Source organism: Schistocerca piceifrons, chromosome 8, assembly GCF_021461385.2.
Source record: "Schistocerca piceifrons isolate TAMUIC-IGC-003096 chromosome 8, iqSchPice1.1, whole genome shotgun sequence".
In the NCBI taxonomy this organism is placed as follows: Eukaryota; Metazoa; Arthropoda; class Insecta; order Orthoptera; family Acrididae; genus Schistocerca; species Schistocerca piceifrons.
The window spans coordinates 377836326-377859346 of record NC_060145.1 but is presented as its reverse complement, the minus strand read 5'-3'; the positions used below and the strand labels follow the sequence as shown (position 1 = coordinate 377859346).

General features: G+C 43.1%; 1 protein-coding gene across 1 annotated transcript in view; it reads right to left on the bottom strand.

Moving 5' to 3' along the window:
- The window catches only part of LOC124712358 (coiled-coil domain-containing protein 96-like), a 189823-nt gene that overhangs the window by 20547 nt on the left and 146255 nt on the right, over window positions 1-23021 (bottom strand). The window contains exon 8 of the mRNA XM_047242653.1: window positions 22413-22763. Within this exon, the coding sequence (XP_047098609.1) occupies window positions 22413-22763 (351 nt within the window). The remainder of the gene's footprint in view (window positions 1-22412; window positions 22764-23021) is intronic.

The following is a 23021-nucleotide window of genomic DNA, read 5'->3' as shown; positions in this document are numbered from 1 at the left end:
GAGCTTTCCTGACCTGTGTTTTCAATCATTACGAGCGTATTTACTAGTCATGTGAGAGAATATTTTTCATTATGTTCAGTTTAATACTGTTCTGCACTTGTGTTTCGGCGAATATTCTGACTGACTCACTTTGCAACACAGTACAGCTCCACAAACTACTCACAGTGAAATGTGAGTCAATGTCCTAACTAAAAGCTTTCTTCTCTACAGCAATTTATGTTGTATGAAGACAGGTCTGGCGATCTCACCATCAAGCAGATTGTTCACAGATAGAAGTGCCATGTATGGACGAACACTGTCCAGCTGAAAAATGGCTCCAACGTACAGTAACATGAGAGGTAATACATGAGGACGCAGGATGTCGGTGGTGTACCAATCTACAATCACAGTGCCCTCAGCCACTAGAGACCTGACCTCAAGTGACACCTATGTCTCCCCACACGGTGACACCAACTGTTACAGCCCTGTGCCTCGCCGGGTCGCCACCGTACTCCCCGACAATGGTCATCTGAGTTGGTGCCGAATGGAGATTCGTCGCTGAATACAATGCAACGTCATCCATCAGCAGTCCATGATTCCGGATTATGGTGACTCTTCATACGCAGCTGTCTGTGTTGTGGAGTTAATGGCAGCCTATGCATGGGACGGTAACTGTCTTGTCTCCTACCAATGGTGTTCAATGACACAAGATGTTCCAGCGGATCCATTACTTGTTCTGGAACGATAGCCTCAGATGTGAAGGGCCTATGACTGGACTGGTGAACAACAAGGTGCGATCCGCCCTTATGGAGGTCAGGAGTGGTCGACCAGAATGTTGACGGGGAGTTTGGCGACATTCGCATTCAGTCCAACACAGGGGCCAATGTCACATCCAAATGGCCCGCAAATCTGAATGTTGCGCAATTCTGACAGTCGACCAAATGGACACCAAAAATGAAGCACCTTTGAAACTCCGTCAACTAACGATAACACTAACTCACTTGGGTATGTGGCATCTCTGTGTCCTTGACAGTGATATAGAAGCATCTGACGCCATTCAAGCACCTTATACACTAAAGCGCAAAAAAAAAAAAAAAAAACTGGTATAGGCGTGCGTATTCAAATACAGAGAAACGTAGACAAGGCAGAATACGGCAGTTGGAGTGATACGGGATACTTGATACATCTAGATAAGAGTCTGACAGGTGACATGTACCTAAGCATCCTATTTGATCATCTGCATCCATTCATGTCCATTGTGCATTCCAACGGACTTGTGAAATTCCAGCAGGACAATGCGACACACCATACGTCCAGAATTGCTACAGAGTGGCTGCAGGAACACTCTTCTGAGTTTAAACACTTCCGATGGCCACCGAACTGCACAGACACGAACATTATTAAGCATATCTAGGATGTGTTGCAACATGCTGTTCAAAAGAGACCTCCACCCCCTAGTACTCTTACGATTCATGGACAGCCCTTCGGGATTCATAGTGTCAGCTCCCTCCAGCACTACTTCACAAATTATTCGAGTCCAATCCATGTCATGTTGTGGCACTTCCGCATGCTCGCGGGGGCCCTACACGATATTAGGCAGGAGGTGTGCCAGTTTCTTTCGCTCTTCAGTGTATATCCTACCAGGACTCGCAACAAAAGTAATGCACTTTGTTGACCATCCTGTCACAGAGAACTGCACCACTAATTATTTGCGTAACAGATGATTGTGTGCGCGTGTATGAAGATACCCTGATATCTGGCCACGTTCTCTGCGTCCTTCACATTTTCGGTAGGCAGCGTATTTTCTAGCCGCTTTAGAGCTTCACAAATACTAGCACATGAAAAGCAGTGGCCTGGAGTTCATTTGTGCCTGTACATAACAGAAAACCGCAAGTTCGAAAAGTAAGATGGCTGAAGGTGACCGGAGAGTGGGGAAAGATAAGTATGCCACGCACCTAGTGCAAGAAACTAGGCTCTCGTAATCTAATGCAATACCACAAGCTATGACGATTAAAATGTATAGTTACTCAGATTAAAGAAAACGAAATATTTGAGGCTAAAAAATAATTTAGAGATTTCAATAATTACAGAATGTTCAAATTGACATAGCAATTTCATGTGAGATGTGATGACGGCACAGAGATGATAAATAGATAATGTGAGGTTTGCACAGCCGGCCGGTGTGGCCAAGCGGCTCTAGGCGCTACAGTCTGGAACCGCGCGACCGCTACGGTCGGAGGTTCGAATCCTGCCTAGGACATGGATGTGTGTGCTGTTCTTAGGTTAGTTAGGTTTAAGTAGTTCTAAGTTCTACGGGACTGATGACCTCAGATATTAAGTCCCATAGTACTCAAAGCCATTTGAACCATTCTGAACACTTTCTTTTCGTGTGACCGCGAGGCCTAAATTTTCTTATACCCAGTCTCAATGTGTTTCTAAATGCCTCTCTGTAATTATAATCAGTGTAAGATTTCACGGAACTTTCATTTTGTTAACATGTGTTCACTATTTGTGTGATTTAATTTTCGCCCACGTGCATGCTTATCTTGTGGTTGGAAACCCGCTGTTTTTATGTTCCTCTCAATATAACTTAATTTGAAATTGTGGTTAATGATTATCCACAAACACTTTATAATGCCATAATACTCGGACTACGTTTTCCTACAGCAAAGATTCCTTTTTCATATTATATTCATCTGCTGGTATGTACATTTGCACACACCGGTTACATCAACGTTCTTCCTTTCAGCATAATACGCAAGTTTGTCACTGCAAGAGATTGCTAGATGCTAAACACGAGTTGATTCACTTCAGAGCTATGATTTCAGGGCTTTGTGATGTTTTGTTAATAATTATAAGTTATGGGCCTCTATCAGTAGAGGACATAACGTTGCTTCCCAGTAAACAAGGAACGTGTAAAAATACGAAATTTTCCTTAGGTGACCCTAACATGATTTGATTTTCTCTGCATGTTCTAATTAGTAGTGAGATTAAGTTAGTGAGACCAGTGAAACAGTTTAGGTAAATGCTCTGAGCCCGTTCTCCATACATTTCAATGTGTGCCTTCTGTGCATTGTTATTTATTTTTGTGTCTTATGTTTATAAGCATTTGTTGGATGATTTAATGAGTCAGGTGCAATTAAAATTTTGTCTTTTGGAAAAGGAACTAATATCCAGAAATTCACATATTGTAACCATATAAGTATTAAATTTGTTACTTATTTTCTTAAAATAGTTTGTCTTATGCTTTTGTCTCTGAGGAAGGATCTGTGAATGATCATGCTTTCCAGTTAGCAGATTGATCTTCCTGTAATAATTCACCATTCCATGTGTCTGGAAAATATTCACTGAACTCTCTATAGTACAGTTAATGCACATTTCTTTTAATAAGTTTTTAGAAATTGCAGAACTTTTTTTTCTTTGTACTTTGTCTTGCAATGTTTTTTCCCAAGTAAGCATAACAACCTCAGGATATTTCTTCTGCATTTCGTGTTAGTATGTAAGCTTCATTTACTAAAAATTAGGCTGCAATTTACTATGCTAATAAACGTGATATTGTGTGTTTTTTCGAGTGATTAGGTGGTAACCAGCTGAAGTATCATCTTGTACTAAGTCCTATTACTTTGGTTATTTTCAGTTCAATATTTGTATTCGCTCTTATGTTGAACTCTTTGTTGAAGTCTTTAAAGTTGCTATTTGTTTATAGGAATGGATGTCTTCGTGTAACTTTTTCACTGAATTATTTTGTAAGATTTATTGAAGAATTTGTGCCGTGTAAAATTTTGAGTGAATGTATGGAAATATGATTCGCCGGCCGAAATGGCCGTGCGGTTAAAGGCGCTGCAGTCTGGAACCGCAAGACCGCTACGGTCGCAGGTTCGAATCCTGCCTCGGGCATGGATGTTTGTGATGTCCTTAGGTTAGTTAGGTTTAACTAGTTCTAAGTTCTAGGGGACTAATGACCTCAGCAGTTGAGTCCCATAGTGCTCAGAGCCATTTGAACCATTTTTTTTAAATATGATTCAGTAGTTGGAAATTTACTGTCAAGCGCCCCTTTTTTTATTTCTTTAACTTATGCATGAGAGACTGTAGGACACTCTCGCTTCTGATTCGGTGTAGGGAATACGATCTACGGTGATTTGACTTTATACATTGTGATGAAATGGTGGGCAGCAGTTTATGCTCTTGTTTGCGTGCTCTAGGGAAAGAAATATGGTAATCTTTACCGGCGTTCAAAGGAACAGGACGCCGACTTAAACGACTGCAGTAAAAGCACGGCATTGGTGGGGCGACAAAGCGCGTTTTTTCTGGAGAACGATGAGGAGACATTCCCCGACGGCCATGTGCCATGGTCGCATTGTGCAGAAACACATTAAGCTTGGCGCCAGACTGGGAGCAGACGTCCAGGTATACGGCCTAGCGCCGAAAAGCCACCGACAGCGCATTGTATGCCTTGTTAGGGAGCAAGCCGCCAAAAGAAATGTAAACGTTCTGCAAATGTCCGTGGGACAGGAAAACTGGCGCCCAGACGTCCAGACTCTGTTTCAAAACATTTTTTGTCAATGCACGAAGCTGTTTTCAAGTTTATGGCCATTCTTTGCAAACTTTGAAATGGATGCAACAGGGGAGATAAAAAGCTGTTTATGGTGGGCTGTGCTTCCACCCTGTACTGTGGTGGCAAAAGACACGGCAAACATGTGGGAAAGAAGTCTCTGATTCGTCAAATCGGTTTGCAGTGCAAAGACCATTCTCCGAGATTAGAATGCCGGGCTCCTGCTCGTGATTGGCTTATGTGAAAGTGGGGGAAGTCAAAAAGAGAAATGTGCATTTGGAACAGAGCTGAAGAGGAAACGGGGAGAAAGGAAGAAAGATCAATCTTGTACAAGTCTCTTGTACTGGCGCTTCACTAGTAAAGAACTGCAGGTCTCTATCTAAATGGTGAGACTTGTCCCCTTTGCTAGTGAGCGACATAGAGCCTGTACCAGCTACCTTCTGAACTGTCAGAGGTACTGCTTATATCATCACAGACACAACGAGTGACACGTGCATTTACTTATTTGTCTTGAGTCGGCCATCTAAACATTTGACGTATTCCGACAAGCACAGTCGTGGCACGGAGCCAAATTGGTTTGGCAGACCAGAAAACGGGTCCATATGCACACTGGAATCCATCAGGGTTTCAGAGGCTCTTAGGGAAGTACCTGTGTTCTGAATTAACTGAACGCGAGACCGCGTACTTGCATTTTTCAGGAACGCGCATTTAATAACTGATTGCCACCGTCCATGACTTCAGTCGCGGAACGGATCGTGGTATCCCGCCTTGACCAGTAGGATGGTAAAGTATTCGCTGCTGCGACGTAGGGCTATAATATCTATTTGTCAGCACCCTGTTCTTTCGAACCATATTTTTCGTTTTTTTTGTTTTTTTTATGGTATAATATAGATGCTTTGTGGTGGCGTAGTTTAATGTCATAACCTGGATTCATGTGTGTGAAGTGAGATAGAGCGTGTAGTGCCCTGGTTAGTGTCGTGTGTCGATCCCCAGCAGATCACTCTGTCCACCATAGATCCCATTTTAGTAAGGCTTTTGTTAAATAAATATTTTTTTTGTGTGATGTTTCTTTAATAATTTTGTTGTCTTGTCATGTTTAACATCAATAAATCGATTGTGAATTAGACTACAACTTCCCCCTGAGTTCTGATTAACAGTTCCTTCGCATTTTTATGGCAGTCTAGATCTGAAACATTAGGAGTAGCTTTTTCACTTGGTGTCCACTGCGTGAAACTTTTACTACATTTACAATAATCATCTTTCATGCTTATTATCCAGTGAAGTTACATTGTGGTGTTCTCTGACCAAAATGGTAATAAATCCATGGAAAGGTTTGTACTCTCTTGTGTGGCTGTGTAATCTGTGTCTGAACCGTTATTAAAATAAGAATGCAATGCATGGAAATGGTGCAAAGGCTTAAGCTGAGAATCAATCGTGTTCGAGACAAACTCGCGATTAAAACCGAAAATATGCCCATGCAAATTAGACTAGAAATACGTGGGGCTTTCGAGCCTGATGTAAGTAAAATAAAGGGCAGGCTTGAAAATATAGAGGCAGAATAATTTAGGCAAAGCCCAGGAGCCATGGATGGAAACAGAAGTTGAGACATAAATAGATATTAGCGAAAATATTGTACTGGCAGTTGCTAACGTCATTCACTTTAAATACCAAGGAGATAAATGTGATTCCCTCGGATGTGAATTAGAATATCGAGGCCTGTTCTGAAAGTCCAGTACTGAATAACAAAGAAAAGTTCAGCAAGTTCGAAGACCTAGCAGCAACATTAACTCTGGAAGTAATCCTGACGCCACGCTAGAGACTGTGACTGGAAGTAGTTCAGTCGTCGCAACGGATTAAAAAAGGCCAACAAACTGTTAATCGCCAACATAAACGAGCTGTCAACGAACTATATGAATACCTTTGCCGTGTGGAGAGTAAATTAGATCACTGAACAGCGCTAACGATCTTTGTGGTTCCATTAGTAGCAACCAATAACGAGCAGCTTGGTTTGGAGTGAAGATGAGCGTACTTGCGGGCATGATCTTCTTGCAGGTCGTGCGTTAACTCGACATGGAGGACAGAGGAAGATTTGTATTCACATGAAGTTAATTGTTTCGATTAGAAGAAATCTTTTTTTCCTTTCGGAAATTTAATGTAGTTCAAAAAGCCGGAAACGATATGCATCTTTTAGCTTAGATTGAACAGTTCAATAATTCACTACCACCAAAATGGCCGTTTTGCCACAAACTTGGGGGAATATGAAGGTATCTTGAAAGGCATCCAGAATGTATCCTCTATCTCGTAAATTTCATACATACAGAGATTTTTGTTACACTTTCCTGTCTGCTTGTTGGTTACAAGTGTCGCAAGGGACAAAAGGCCATGTGAAATACATCAATATATTCTGAAGCACTAAGCGATCTAATCTTCCGGAATCTGCACATTATTTTGAGCACATGGTTCGAAAGAAACAATTTCTGTGTAATGCTTACAGCCCTGCAGAGCTCATTTGGAAACGTGTAACTCAATTATTAGTTGAACTGACACAGATTATATTCAAAGGAATTAGAGACGTTGGCTGTGAGTGGACATTGATTTAAATCAACGGAGAAAGTTGAAAATTTGTGTCAAACTGGGATTTGAACTCGGGACTCCTGCTTACTAGGCAGATGCTGTGGCCACTAAGCCACCTGGGCACAGTAGCTTCCCACCAGACCAAAATTCTCAACTTATCCACATACTCCTAATGTAGTGCCCCTTGACCATTAGCCTCATCACATGTTGCATTTCACCAATTCCCGTAAGAGTTCCAGCCTGGTGTGCATCCTCACTGAAGGTGTCATCTACCACCTTCGACTTAATTATATACAGCGTGTGGTGTCTGTTCATTCGAACCCATCTGGACACCGTGGTCATCGCAACTGTACGGACCTAGTAAGTAGGAGACCCAGGTTCGACTCCCGGTCAGGCACAAATTTTCAACTTTCCCCATTCATTTAAATCAATGCCCACTCGCAGCCGATGTCTGTAATTCTTTCTTAATTCATAGTGGCTGCTGGATCAAAATGGTGTCTGTTCTTTCGGACATTACGTCAGTGGGCTGCTGCAAGGATGACACTGAAGCATTGAAAGGTCCGTTTCTAGATCTCAAATTTGACAATAGTAACCACGCGCCAAAGAATAACAATATTGAGAATAACAAAGAATTCCAACCTAAACCCTACAGGCCACGTCGCTGGCAGTCCAGGAGCTAATTTAACAACCAGGTCCAATTCAGAAACAAGAAACGAGAAGGGGGCCCTTCGGATCTGAGGAGACTCCACCGTAACAATAACTACCACAGTGGTTACAGGAATAGATTCGGGCCAAGCTGCTGAAAATGGTTCAAATGGTTCTGAGCACTATGCGACTTAACTTCTGAGGTCATCAGTCGCCTAGAACTTAGAACTAATTAAACCTAACTAACCTAAGGACATCACACACATCCATGCCCGAGGCAGGATTCGAACCTGCGACCGTAGCGGTCACGCGGTTCCAGACTGAAGCGCCTTTAACCGCACGGGCACACCGACCGGCCAAGCTGCTGAAATCAGGATAGTTTTGTCTCTCAGAGTCGTGGTCAGGTTGTTGACCCACAAAATAATCAGATAGTACGCAGTTCCCGGCAAAATGACATATAACAACTAACTGCCTTCTCTGCGCGATATCAATGGAGATACTATCGAAGATAGTGCTGGCAAAGCAGAGTTACTTAACACAGCCTTCCGAAATACCTTCACAAAGCCTCGTGATGCCAATTGAGGAGCTACTCGAACGAATAGTGGCAGCTCCGGTCAAAGAAAACCATCATAACGACCGGGAGAGCGGTGTGCTGACCACACGCCCCTCCTATCCGCTTCTTCAGCCGAGGATGACACAGCGGCCGGATGGTCCCGATGGGCCACTTGTGGCCTGAAGACGGAGTGCTATTGTGTTTAAACATTATGATTTAGATCGAAGAAAACTGTCTATTGACACACAGTCAGCATAGGGTTAGAAAACATCGTTCCTGTGAAACAAAACTGGCTCTTTATCACATGCAGTGTTGAGTCCTATTGACAAGGGATTTCAGATCGATTCCGTATTTCTGGATTTCCAGAAGGCTTGTGACACTGTACCACACAAGTGGTTTGTAGTGAAATTCCGTGCTCATGGAATATCGTCTTAGTTATGTGACTGGATTTGTGATTTCCTGTCAGAGAGGCCACAATTCGTAGTAATTGACGGAAAAAAATGGCTCTGAGCACTATGGGACTTAACATCTGTGGTCATCAGTCCCCTAGAACTTAGAACTACTTAAACCTAACCAACCTAAGGACATCACACACATCCATGCCCGAGGCAGGATTCGAACCTGCGACCGTAGCAGTCGCGCGGTTCCGGACTGCGCGCCTAGAACCGCTAGACCACCGCGGCCGGCAATTGACGGAAAGTCATCGAGTAAAACAGAAGTGATTTCTTGTGTTCCCCAAGGTAGTGTTATAGGCCCTTTGTTGTTCCTTATCTATATAAACGATTTGGGAGACAATCTGAGCAGCCGTCTAGGATGTTAGCAGATGACGCTGTCGTTTATCGACTAATGAGGTCATTAGAAGATCAAAACAAACGGCAAAACGGTTTAGGAAAGATTTGTGGTGCACAAATTTGCAATTGACCCTAAATACGAAAAGTGTGAGGTCATCCACATGAGTGCTGAAAAGAATTCGTTAAACTTCCTGTTTGGACTCTGCTACTCACTCCAACTGCCATCTAGTGGCAGCTTCAGACTGGCCAGGTCAGACTGTCCATTATAGTCTGCTCCCTGTCGGAAGAATTTGCAACCTATGTGCGGAAGTGGACCTCCCAGGTCCTTTGTGTGCGCAGGTAGGATTAGCCGTTGTAACGGCCGAGCAGGTAGCTGCGAGACCCCGTAGCGGACGGGCGTGTATGTCTTCCAGCTAAGCCAGGAGCCGCAGTTGGCGCGCTGCCTGTGCAAGTTGTAACGGTTAATGTAATAAACAATTATAACAGACAACTTGTTCCGTCTAGTTATTGTGAGTGGAAACAAGGGGAGGACAGTAAGTTCTCTCGCACTATACATTCACACTTCAATGTGCCACACGGGAAGAAGAGCCCGCGCGCACACTTCCGTTACACGATAAATCAGTGTAATCTAAAGGCCGTAAATTTTACTATATACCTAGGAATTACAATTACGAACAACTTAAATTGGAAGGAACACATAGAAAATGTTGTGGGTAAGGCTAACTAAAGACTGTGTTTTATTGGCAGGACACTTAAATAGTGCAACAGTTCTACTAAGGAGACTGCCTACACTACGCTTGTCCGTCCTCTTTTAGAATACTGCTGCGCAGTGGGGGTCCTTACCAGATAGGACTGACGGAGTACATCGAAAAGGTTAAAAGAAGGGCAGCACGTTTCGTATTATCGCAGTATGTGGGAGAGAGTGTCACAGAAATGATACAGGATTTGGGCTGGAAATCGTTAAAAGAAGGGCGCTTTTCGTTGGGACGGAATCTTCTCACGAAATTCCAATCACCAACTTTCTCCTCAGAATGCGAAAACATTTTGTTGATACCGACCTACATAGGGAGGAACGATCACCACGATAAAACAAGGGAAATCAGAACTCGTACTGAAAGATACAGGTGCGCGTTCTTTCCGCGCGCCATACGAAATTGGAATAATAGAGACGTGTGAAGGTGGTTAGATGAACCCTCTGCCAGGCACTTGAATGTGATTTGCACAGTATCCATGTAGATTTAGATGTAGAAAATTAAGCATTTGATAGGATGCAAGAGAATGCAACTAGTATTATTAATATGGTACAACTAGAGGCTGTAACGGATTTACTATTTGACAAGAATGTGGTCTTTCAAAATACTGTGGCTCAGTCTGTTGTTACTATTTCGATTGATCAAGTCAATCTGTCCAATGATCTAGATTCTGGGAGCCGTTGCTCTATCGTCAATAAACAGCATCTGATTAGTGTGAGAAGATAGCAATGTGGCTAGTCTTTCCCTAAAGGCGACAAAAGTTATGGAATAGATTCTGGATACAAGACCGCTACGGTCGCAGGTTCGAATCCTGCCTCGGGCATGGATGTTTGTGATGTCCTTAGGTTAGTTAGGTTTAACTAGTTCTAAGTTCTAGGGGACTAATGACCTCCGCAGTTGAGTCCCATAGTGCTCAGAGCCATTTGAACCATTTGATTCTGGATAAAAGTGTGGAAATTCTAAGGCAAACATGGGGGCACAAATTAGCAGCGCAATTTTTGACAGTGCCATTCCTTATGACAGATGTAGTCCTAAGGGGTAAGTTTTCGCATGAGCACCACACAGTGTTGAATTTTCGTGATGCAATGGCAGAATAATCTTTCGTCAGTCAGGTTGAAGCTTGAGGATCATATATTGAAATGGAAGATTGAAATAAGTTGCCTAAAATTTCTCTCTCCATCCAGGCTCCGAACCAACCTGGTGCTTTTCTAAACCAGTTGGATGGTTGTTTGGGGAAGGAGACCAGACAGCGTGGTCATCAGTCTCATCCGATTAGGGAAGGAAGTCGGCCGTGCCCTTTCAGAGGAACCATCCCGGCATTTGCCTGGAATGATTTAGGGAAATCACGGAAAACCCAAATCAGGATGGCCGGACGCGGGATTGAACTTTCTAAACCAGTATGAGAATCTTTGAAATGTTATACTGTGAGTACAACTGATCTGCCGACGCACCGAAAACATGCCAGGGACGAACTGATGATTAGGTCAACATAGCGCCCAGTCCCTGAGCGGAGAAGATCTCCGACCCAGCCGGGAATCAAACGCGGGCCCTTAGGATCGACATTCCGTCGCGATGACCACTCAGCTACCTGGGGCGGATGGCGTAATGGTTCGGACGATATTTACGTCCCTGCCGCACTTGTGCGCGAGAGGTGTTTACGTTAAGAGTGTAGCGGTGTGCCGCGGTAATACATAGAACGAATCATGGCCCTGTCGTTCCGCAAAATCAACACTGAAAATTAGTATTGTTAACGAATATGCTCGACCGAAGGCTTAAGAGACAGAAAATTATCTACAAGACGAGGTAAAAATCGAACCTGACGTTCTAGTTGGAAAACACTTATCTTTAGTCAGCAGCGTCTTCTATGTCAAGCTCATGAAGCGGCATGTGACGAACTACTACTCCTAAACCGCCAAGGACTTCGTTTCTGTCATTTAGATGGGAATGTTGGAGCGGTTACAGTTGAACGAGCCGGCATGGGACTAAGAACGATCTGCGTATTTGAGCTTCCATTCGAAGTGTCAGAAGAATTGCTGACAGACGCGCTGCGTTGTTACAGAATGGTCCTATCCCATGTGGTTGAAAAATGGACGAGTTTCAAAACGTATCCCGTCTTCAATGGCGTCAGACAACTTTGGATAGAGCTCCGAAAACGTATTCCGTCATACTTGTACATCGCTGGTTGTAGGGCGAGTGTAATCTATGACGGACAACCAAGGACGTGCTCTGAGTGCGGGAAGGAAGAACACATACGTTCTGAGTGTACTAACACCTGCACTTGCACATAAGGACTAACAATTGCACTGTTAGCAACGCGATGTTTTTTCGAACTTTGTTTTAATATCTATCAATACTTTTTTAAAGGGTGCCAGAGGTGGCCCCACTTTGATTTTGTTATTATTTAACGCTGCATGGTAGGATGGCAGTGAGGTTCCTTCCAGGAAAGTTATAATTTATAACGACGTACTATGGTTTTGGGAATAATAAAGGTTTGTATTTGTCCTATCATCCTTAAATAAAAAAAGTTGGTAGAGCAGTTGCCCATGAAAAGCAAAGGTCCTGAGTTCGAATCTCCATGTGGCACACAGTTTTAATCTCCCAGTAACTTTCAGTTATCTCAGTACTGGACCAAGGAATAACTGAATCAGCAAAGAGTTCTTATAAATTCCATTGATAGTAGTTCCAAAGAGCAATGATTCAATAAGGACAGTACTTGATTCAAGACAGATCACGGTTATTATTATGCCAATGATGGATAAACTTCAGAGCTTAGATGACTTATTACTAACGTTTCATGGTGTGAAAGTGTGCCGGCCGGGGTGGTCGAGCGGTTCTAGACGCTACCGTCTGGAACCGAGCGACCGCTATGGTCGCAGGTTCGAATCCTGCCTTGGGCATGGATGTGTGTGATGTACTTAGGTTAGTTAGTTTTAAGTAGTTCTAAGTTCTAGGGGAATGATGACCTCAGAAGTTAAGTCCCATAGTGCTCAGAGCCATTTGAACCATTTTCTTTTTTTGTGAAATTGTATTCTTCGGTGGATTTAGGAGAGAGCTGAGAGAGCTACTGGTAAATGTAGCTCCACTCCATCTGTTGACTGTATACACTTCCCTTTGCGTTACCAGTGATACCAGTTTTGCACTCTCACTTGCACGAAATGTTTCCTCCGCCACCTATTAAGACTATTCTACCTAACAATTTGAAGAAACTAGTCTCACTCTTTGCTCATGATTTATTAATTGCTGAACAGTCATGGTCTACTCACAGTCGATCGTGTGCACTCTGTTGCAGTAGTTTCCTAATTCTGGCTTTATTGGAAACTTAGAAAAATCAGAGTTTGGGAAATCAACTATCAAATTTCTTGGATATAGTATTTCTGCTGAAGGTGTCCAGAAAAGCCAAAATCCACAGAAGAGTTCGTTATTCCTACACGCAAAAGCCAAGTGAGGACATTCTTGAGCCTTACTAATTTCTACTAGCAATTTGTCAATCCTACTGTCATGTCTGCTCCTAGGCTATGTGAGCTGACAGGAGACAATGTAGTATGGAATTGGGATAACAAGACACAAGCCAAATATCAAAGTGTTAAGTATACTCTTGCTGCTGCTCCACTGTTATCAAATCTCAATTGCTCTAATGCTTTCTGTATGTATACTGTCAGTTGAAAAACTGCTTTGGGTAGCTATCTACGCCAATAAGTAGAAGAAAATATTGTAGTATGTCAGAAAATGATGGTGTTTGCCAGTAGAGTGTTGTCAAAGGGTGAACGCACTATTCTGTCAAAGAGCCGTAGATTCTTGCAATAGTTCGTTCCTTCATGGAGCGAGTGCTCATCAGAGACAAGGGTGTCGTCAGGATTGCCCCAGGGAAGTGGGCTAGTGACCTCTGTCAGGTCACTGGTCACCCCCATGCTGCATATCTATGGTTTGCATTTGGTACAGCTCCCACTCTGTAGTCTTGGCCGAAAGCCATTTCCTAAGTGCAATCTGAAGGACCTCTGTTTCGACTCTTCCCATGGTGTCCAGTCCTCTCCTGTAAACGCAGGGCCGGCCGATGTGGCCGAATGCTTCTAGGCGCTTCAGTCCGGAACCGCACTGCAGTTACGGTCGCAGGCTCGAATCCTGCCTCGGGCATGGACGTGTGTGATGTCCTTAGGTTAGTTAGGTTTAAGTAGTTCTAAGTCTAGGGGACTGATGACCTCAGATGTTAAGTCCCATAGTGTTTAGAGCTATATGAACCTTTTTTTGCAAACGCAGGTCATGCGTTTTGGCGTCATACAATAGTCCATCCTGACTGAGAACTCTGCTTGTCTACCCAGCACTTAGTGGTTGTTGCACCGTCCCGATTTAAGAGAATCTTCTTTGATAATTGGCTGACCCATATTCGTAAACTAAAGACTAGCCGCCTGGGGAAACGTAACGCTCGCTGCTTCCTTAACCGCATTTATTGAGGGGTGGATAACGCAACTGTTCTTCCCTGTTTGTCAAATCGTTTATGTGTATAGAGAATAACAGCGATCCTATCAATGGCCCACCGCTGGCAGCCGTTCTCTTGGTCATGTGGACAGATGAGTGAATTACGAAATCCAAACTGGGTACCCAGTGGTAGGAAGGCTCTGAAGCCCCAGTCATGGAGTGTACGTAAAATGTGATGAACAGAAACAGTGTTGTATGTCTTATCGAGGTCGAGAAAGACGGTAATGAGTTCCTGGCGGTTAGAAAAAGCCTGCCTGATTGCCGTTTTCGGCGTACACAGCAGCGGATGCTCATTCTTAACGGCCAGGCAGCCTGGTCACACCTGAAATTTTGTGACATAACTTTATTCTGTGCATTTTTTCAGTATTATATCAAGTAGTTTGAGTATGACATGATTTCGTAAGTGACAGAGACCAGAGGTAATTAGGTCTAGTTTCCAATGATCCATTGCAAGAACCCATGACGTTACTACGAGCTGTTAGTAGTGGGTCGACAGGGTCCAGTCGCCGTCACTCCTCTCTCATTCCCCCTCAGCGCTTCCATGCACGCGAACCTCTTTTCTTTTCCCCAGCCACCTCGAGGGCCAGCGCCAGGTGGCTCCAAATACTGCGGTCATAGTGGCGTGACCAAGGTGCTCCCTTTCTCCACCTCACCCCTCGCCACAGCATAGCTTGAGGTTATCTCGGATGGACCTGGTGAATGGGCCAGTTCACGCAACCTCTCTTTCCCTGCTCCCGGGTTCGATTCTCGGCGGGGTCAGGGATTTTCTCTGCCTCGTGATGGCTGGGTGTTGTGTGCTGTCCTTAGGTTAGTTAGGTTTAAGTAGTTCTAAGTTCTAGGGGACTGATGACCGTAGCTGTTAAGTCCCATAGTGCTCAGAGCCATTTTTTTATCTCTTTCCCTGCAACCCAGCTAACCCTGCCGTCACTGTCACATTACCACTCTCCCATCTGTCCGCTTGTCTACACAATGTTTGGGGCTAACTGACTTGGGCTTCTAGCCAGAATTTTCAGTCTTATAACTTAAACCACTCTCTTGTAGCCGTTGTAACGCGCCTTTCTGCATTCCCCCCCCCCCCCCCCCCCTCTTGCACCATACTACCCCTGCTATTGCAAGCGAGTCAATCTCTCAGTAGTGTGTGGTATCCTGGAACTATGTGGTTGAAACTCCGGTATTCTTGCAGTGATTTTAAATTAATAGACTGTTTGCTAAAAACTTCCATTAATTTACTAATTATGGAAGAGAAGCCTAGAAATCAAGTGGATGGATACATATAAACCAAAAGATTTCTAAATGTCTCAACTCAATGAAGAGAACAACAGAACTTTCAGTAATACATGGTTCTGCATATGTGTTTAACCATGAGCGAAGAGAAACTTTGAGTTGGCTGTAAGGATCTAAAGCATTTAAGTGGTCGAATTAATACACTTCACGAAAGTGGACTACATTTAGAAAATGCTTGTAAATACAAAATGTTTGGTACCATTAACGCTGCTGTTCAGATTGATTCAGTGCATGAAATGTCAATTCACGAACGTTATGCATTAGTTATCAAGAATAGACATATATTAAACAGAATAGTGGAGTGCTGCAAATTTTATGGAACTAATGAGTCAGCACTAAGGACTATCAATAACAAACAGGACTCAGCTAATAGTGGCAGTTTCTTAGAAGGCTGGAAGATTAGGGTTTAACAGTCTATCGACATTAAGGTCATTAGACGTAGAGCACAAGCTCACATTGTTTCAAGGATGGGGAAGAAAATCGGCCTTACCCTTTCGAAGGAACAATCCTGGCATTTGTTGAAGCGATTTAGGGAAAGCATAGGAAACCTAAATCTGAATAGCCAGTGGTGAATTTGAACCATAGTCTTCTCAAATGCGAGTTCAGTGTGGTAACCACTGCACCATATAGCTCAGTGCAATTACTTGGATTTCTTATCTCTTCTAGAAAAACTTGACAGTGTGACACACGACCACTTAAACAGCTCTAGTATTTCCATCTGTAAATATACGTCACACGTCATGCAAAATTAACTTTTAGGCTGTATGTATCAAGTTTACATCGAAGAACTGATAAATGACATTAATGCTGCTATTTTTGTTTCTGTGCTGGTATATGAAACAAGAGATATTACATACAAATGTCAGTCTGACATTATTCTGCGATATATTGCAGAATAGAAACCCATTGAAAGATTCCTTTCCCCTGACATAAATGACAAAAATGAAGGTTGCATAACAACGGTTCTGAACAATTCCGTCTTGCAGTTCATTGAAATTTTGAGCTCCATCGATGAAAATGAACATGAGCTATAACTATTATCCATATGGTTGGATGTGAATCATCCCTCATGTAAGCCACACTGACAAGGATACAAAAATCACCGAGAAATTAGAACCGAGCACAATAAGAGGGCTACCATTCATCTAGGCATTTTGCAGAGAATGTTGACCCTAAGAGGTCTGTAGCTGCCGGTGGATGTTGGGCAATGATTTATATTACCCCTGAGAAGGAAAGACACCTTCAAGCCAAATACAGGTTGAAAACCCTGAATAGAGCTTTGAGTAACATTCAGATGTTGGATCGTCTGATTATTATTTGAGTCGGGGCCTAGGGCCCTAGTGTGAGATGTGGCAACAACGTGAAACAGTTGGCAGTCAGTGAGAGGTCCATTACATGATTCGAGAAGGTGACGGCTGAAGGAGAGGAAGATGTCAACTTCTTACTTTTTGGTAGGCAGCCGGATAAGAAATGACGCCGACGCTGTCGCAAAGTGCGTTGGAATCGATGAGTCATTACAAAGACTAACCCAAAGGAAGAGATGCATACACTTGTTGATTTTTCGGGGCCCAGAAAACTACAGAGCTTGGTCTACACCTGTGACAAAGAGGCATGTGTTTGCAGCAAGGAGACATAGCACTCCCAGGTTTCCTTCTCACTGTGCTTCATTAGATGGTGAGCCTTATAGTAAAGTCATTTAAAAGTGAGGAGAGTGATGTGTGAACAATTTTGTTAGAGTCTCTTCAATGGTCTTTGATGGTCCTTAATGACTGCTGCATTCTCTTTTGTCCATTATGACACCAGCTGATGGCGAAAGAGGTGATTGGAAAGGGATATGGTGATAATAATTAGGATAATCATATTGGAGACATATTCTACAACCTTGCTGATACAGTCTGATGAAGAGGGTGCAAAGCTGACAGGAAATGAATACAGTTTCTAGTTGGCTCTTCAAAGTGGCTAACATGATAATTGGCCCATCAGGTGGTACCAAGGAAGCGACAGGATCACCAGAAAATGGTCTTAGTCACAAAGCTAGCTATCATCTACTTCTACGTCTACATGGTTACTCTGCAATTCACACTTAAGTGCCTGGCAGAGGGTTCATCGAACCATTATCATACTGCTTCTCTACCATTCCACTCTCGAATGGCGCGTGGGAAAAAGGAACACCTAAGTCTTTCCGTTCGGACTCTGATTTCTCTTATTTTATTATGATTATCATTTCTCTCTATGTAGGTGAGTGTCAATAAAATATTTTCGCATTCGAAAGAGAAAGTTGGCGATTGAAATTTCGTAAATAGATCTCGCCGCAAAGAAAACCGCCTTTGTTTCAGTGACTGCCACCCCAACTCGCGTATCATATCAGTGACACTCTCGCCCCTGTTGCGCGATAACACGAAACGGGCTTCCCTTCTTTGCACTTTTTCGATGTCCTCCGTCAATCCTACCTGGTAAGGATCCCACACTGGGCAGCAATATTCCAGCAGAGGACGGACAAGTGTAATGTAGGCTGTCTCTTTAGTGGGTTTGTCGCATCTTCTAAGTGTTCTGCCAACAAAGCACAGACACTGTAGGAGGCCCATGAGACTGGGTGAAGAGATTGTAAGGCCGATAGCTGAAAGATGTTATGTACAACAATAAAGTTTATATAGTGCCATCATAGACGGAAAACAGGTCAAGATCAGAAAGAAACTGGTCACTCAGAGGACTCCTATCGGAAGAAGTCAAACTCCCCCACAGAGACTCGCGTGCATTGAAATCATCAAGCGAGAGAAAAGTGGGGGAAAGTTGTAGGATTAAGATGTTCATCTCAAATTAAACAAGTGGTCTGTCTGCAGATAAATAAACGTTACAAATGGTAATCCGTGGGGCCATTTGCACTCTCACCACTACTGCTTCCAATGAGATGCAGTCGCTGATGATATCTGTGTGAACGAATGTGTAGATAACTTCAGGTGCCTGCTTGGCACCTGTATCACTCTGACAGAATACATGGCAACCTTGGAGCTTTGGTGGATGGCCATCAGTGAAGCATGTCTCTTGGAGAGCAATACAGAGAACAGAAGAGGAGGAAATGAGTCGTTGTAGTTCTGGCACATGACAGAAATATCTATTACAGTTCCACTGGATCACCTTGTAGAGACTGTCCTGGTTAGCTGTGAACAGAATAAGACAATTGGTCATGTTCTAGGATCACTTCTAGTCACCAGTAGGGTTACCTCACAAATCAAAATTGATTCAGAATCTGATGGTGTGCAGGTATCAGGCACCTCTGGGGCTCCAGAGTACCCTTCTCCCAAAATTTCTTTTCTTCTCTTTGACTTTTGGCAGTCGATATTCTTGGGAAGGCTTGTGCTTTGTTGCTGTAGGAACAAACGAAGAGTGGGCAGCCCTCAGATCCACAGGCTGTGATACCTTCAGCCACTGGTTGGTATAACGTTTCTTATCAATAGGTTTCAGCAAAGAGAGCCGTAAGAGGGAGCTCTCTCGGTGGAAAATGGTAGATGGAGCTGCTTCTCCATGTGGGTGTGGGATTTTGTTTCCAAAAATGGTGCTTCAGAGGAGGGAAAGGGCTGTGGTATATTTAGTTTATCCAAGGCAGAACGGGTAACAGCTGTGAATTTTGCATAATTTGTCACCATGTAAACTGGATGCATGTTTTCATATTTTTTTCCTTGCTTCAGTATATGACAGGTGGTCAACTAATTTATATTCTTGCAGTTTCTTTTCTTTTTTTTTTAGCACTGAGCAATCTGGTGAAAGTGGGGGATGGCGATGCATACAATCTACATACAAAGGTGGTTTTTTCCAAGGATGACCTTCATGAAGGAATGTCCTTGTTTCTGCATTTTAGGTCTGTTGCGCAGTAGGATGACATGATGTACCTGTAAAAGCATGAGCACCAGAAATAGCTCATGAACAGTAGGATGAAAGGTTTTGCATTGCATCTCTATGTCACAGCATTAACATTCTCTGGGACAGAGGGAGGAGGGCTGAGCAGATATTTCCTTTAATAATTAAGATAAAAACATCTGTACCTATTTGGATATCTTTTGGACATTTTTGTATTTGATAGACAAAATGTGTACCTTGCTGTTCTAGATTAGCTCATAGCTTTTAGTCTGCTGGAGTGTAAGGTCTCTATGAAAGGTAAATCCTTGTACCACAATCAAAGTTTTATGTGGAGTAATAACCACAAGTAACTAATGAGTCCACTTCAATTTTGTCTTCTATTTCTTCCATGATAAATAATGGTTTCTTCACTGTAAAATTAAATTCATCTGTTCTAGTACACACCAAGTATAGATTTAAGTGTTTCATTACCATTCTTATGGTTTGTTTCTCTTGCCAAGGGGCAGATGGTGTAGGGTTGGTTGGTTAGTTTGGAGATTAAAGGGACTAAACTGCAAGGCAATCGGTCCCACCAGCGTAGGGAAATCAGCTGCATTATGTGCCTACATTGAAATGTCAATACCTGTCTCTTTAGACAGCTGGATCATTAAGGCCATTATGACAGTGTAATCTCATGCATTTCATGTGCGAAACATCCTCTCTGATGCCACACACTCCAATCCATGGCAATCTCCACAGGCACCACCCAGCTGCAGCAACTGTCATTCGGCACGACAGCCATTGCCAGGAGTAGTGATGCTCCAACAGAATGGGCATCTACTTCTTGGCAGTGCAGGAAGTTAGTAGCTCAAGTACCAGAAGTATGATTCCTGTGTTGAGGCTTTTTTGGAAGGGTACCTGACGATCCCACCATGTCAGAGTATCTACAACATGGGCTTTGAAGCATGTAAACAAGCCTTAATTGTTATTGTGTACAGCAGATCTTTACTTCTGTAGACAGGTGGCACGATGGAAGCCGTTCATCCCGAGTCAGATCATACTGTGGATCAAAAGATGTAAATGGATGTTAAACCCCAAAGGGGATGAAAAATTCAACCAAAAAGCTGATGTAAAGAAATGGACGAAGAGGAAAACAAACCACAACATATGAGAGTATTAGCCAGATCAATATCATGTCACCATGGGAAGGAGAGCAAAAGAAGTAAGGATAGTCAGAGATGAGGGATTATAGCACAAGAAAGGAGGTAGGTGCTGCAACAGCATGGGAACCTCTGCTTGACATGCACCTCATGACAAGAGAGTCATGATCTCCTTCACAGGAACATTGAAGCTAACCAACTCATGCTGCAGTCCCTCTTGTTGTATTAATTTATTCATGTCTTCTCAATTATTATTTTATTGTTTACTTTGTTTGCATGATACACTGTGTAGGTTGTGTGATGGTTAGATATTTTCCTTGCAAGTCTTCTGTCACAAGAGACCACAAATTTCTGAAAGTAATATAACTGTCAATAGTTTAAAAACCTCAACATAGAAAGAGCATACACAGTGTGTAGATATGAATGTAAACAAATAAAAATATTTTATGAAAGCTGTTTCAACAATTCAAAAGGCAATTCTGCTGGAAAATAGTTTCAGATATCATTTGGGACTTAGAAAGAAAACAAGTCACAAAGAAGGAACTAAAAATGAGCCTTGTACTGCTTTCTAAATATTGTTTCAAGTGGTTTTTTTAGTTTCTTGTTTCCAGGTAAGTAAGTGATGATCTTTTATAATTTTTGGACGATAGTTTCCCAATCTTTCAGTTTACATCAGTGTGGAAGATTTACCCCACACATTTGTCAAGAATATTTATTGCAAATTTAGCTTTGATTACAAATAAACTATGCTATTTTGTTAATTCCTTAATGATGTTAATGATTTTTTTATAATTTTTGGACGATATTTTTCAAAACTTTTCAGTTTTACTAGTGTGGAACACTTACTGTACACCTTTGTCATGAACATGCATTGTGACTTTGACTTTGATTATAAATAAATTTTGCCGGCCGCGGTGGCCGTGCGGTTCTGGCGCAGCAGTCCGGAACTGCGGGACTGCTAGAGTCACAGGTTCGAATCCTGCCTCGGGCATGGATGTGTGTGATGTCCTTAGGTTAGTTAGGTTTAAGTAGTTCTATGTTCTAGGGGACTTATGACCTAAGATGTTGAGTCCCATAGTGCTCAGAGCCATTTGAACCATTTGAAATAAATTTTGCTACTAATGTTATTACAGAAATAAGGGTGGCATGGCATAAGCCCACGTTCACAGCAATCAGTGACCATAATACATGTAACTTTGGGGGCAACATTCTAAAGAAAATTGACAATTTGTGATAAGAGTGTCTCACTATATGTATAATACCAAGGGCACTGCAGTACTCACTTGCCATTTGCAGTTGATTGAAACGAGAGAGCCACTCACGTAAAATGGACTTGAGTATGTACTCCAGTCATGTGAACGATGAGCAGTATCATTGATTGGTTGGGTGTATGCTCCCCTGGTAAACTGTTTTGGCATGGAGAGATGGGCATAAATGTAGCACCACCTGCTCTGCTACTGATAAGGTATAAGTAAACTCCATGAAGTGCTGGGCACAGATGTAAATGTTCAAATGTGTGTGAAATCTTATGGGACTTAACTGCTAAGATCATCAGTCCCTAAGCTTACACACTACTTAATCTAAATTATCCTAAAGACAAACACACACACCCATGCCTGAGGGAGGACTCGAACCTCTACCGAGACCAGTCGCACAGTCCATGACTGCAGCACCTTAGACCGCTCGGCTAATCCCCTATGGCGGCACAGCTGTAGATCAAGTTGCTGTACTACCGGTGTGGTACACGGAAGATCTTGGCTGACACTTAAACTGGTATAGTGCCAGCTGCTATGCTACTGATGTGTGTGTACGCACCTTCTGCAGGAATATGGAGGCGCGCAAAACGCCGCGGCGCGTGTCGGCAACGTTTTGGTGAGCACCCTGGAGTGACTCACGCAGGTGCGCCGCCTGCTGCAGGTCCCGCTCGGCGTCGTTGCGCAGTGCAGCCAGCTGTTCCGTGCGCTCCTGCACGTGTTCCGCCAGCTTCACGCCATCGGCAGACAGCTGTTCGTAAGCCGCTACTGTGCGATTCCTCCCAAACACCTCCAGTTCGGCCACCTGCTTTCTGGCACTTTCCAACTCTTGTGTGGCACGCGTATGCAATATCCGCTCCTTGCGCAGTCGCAGCAGCTGTGGCCATACGCGGTTCAGCATCTGCTCTGCTTCCTACGACAAAATGAGTTGGGAAAGTTCACAGCCTGCTAGTAACAGTGAGTGAGTGTTAATTACACTTAACTCATTCACTTACTTTTTTACTCTGTTGGTCATAATATTGAAACACCAGAAGATTAAAAACAACGAAATTTTACTTATTGTGCATATACAGTATACTAATTTCGAGGTGCAATAGAACTGCTACTTATTGGCAGCCACAATGACTCCAACATGGCTGAGCATCGAGTCAAACTGATCTCGGCTGACAGA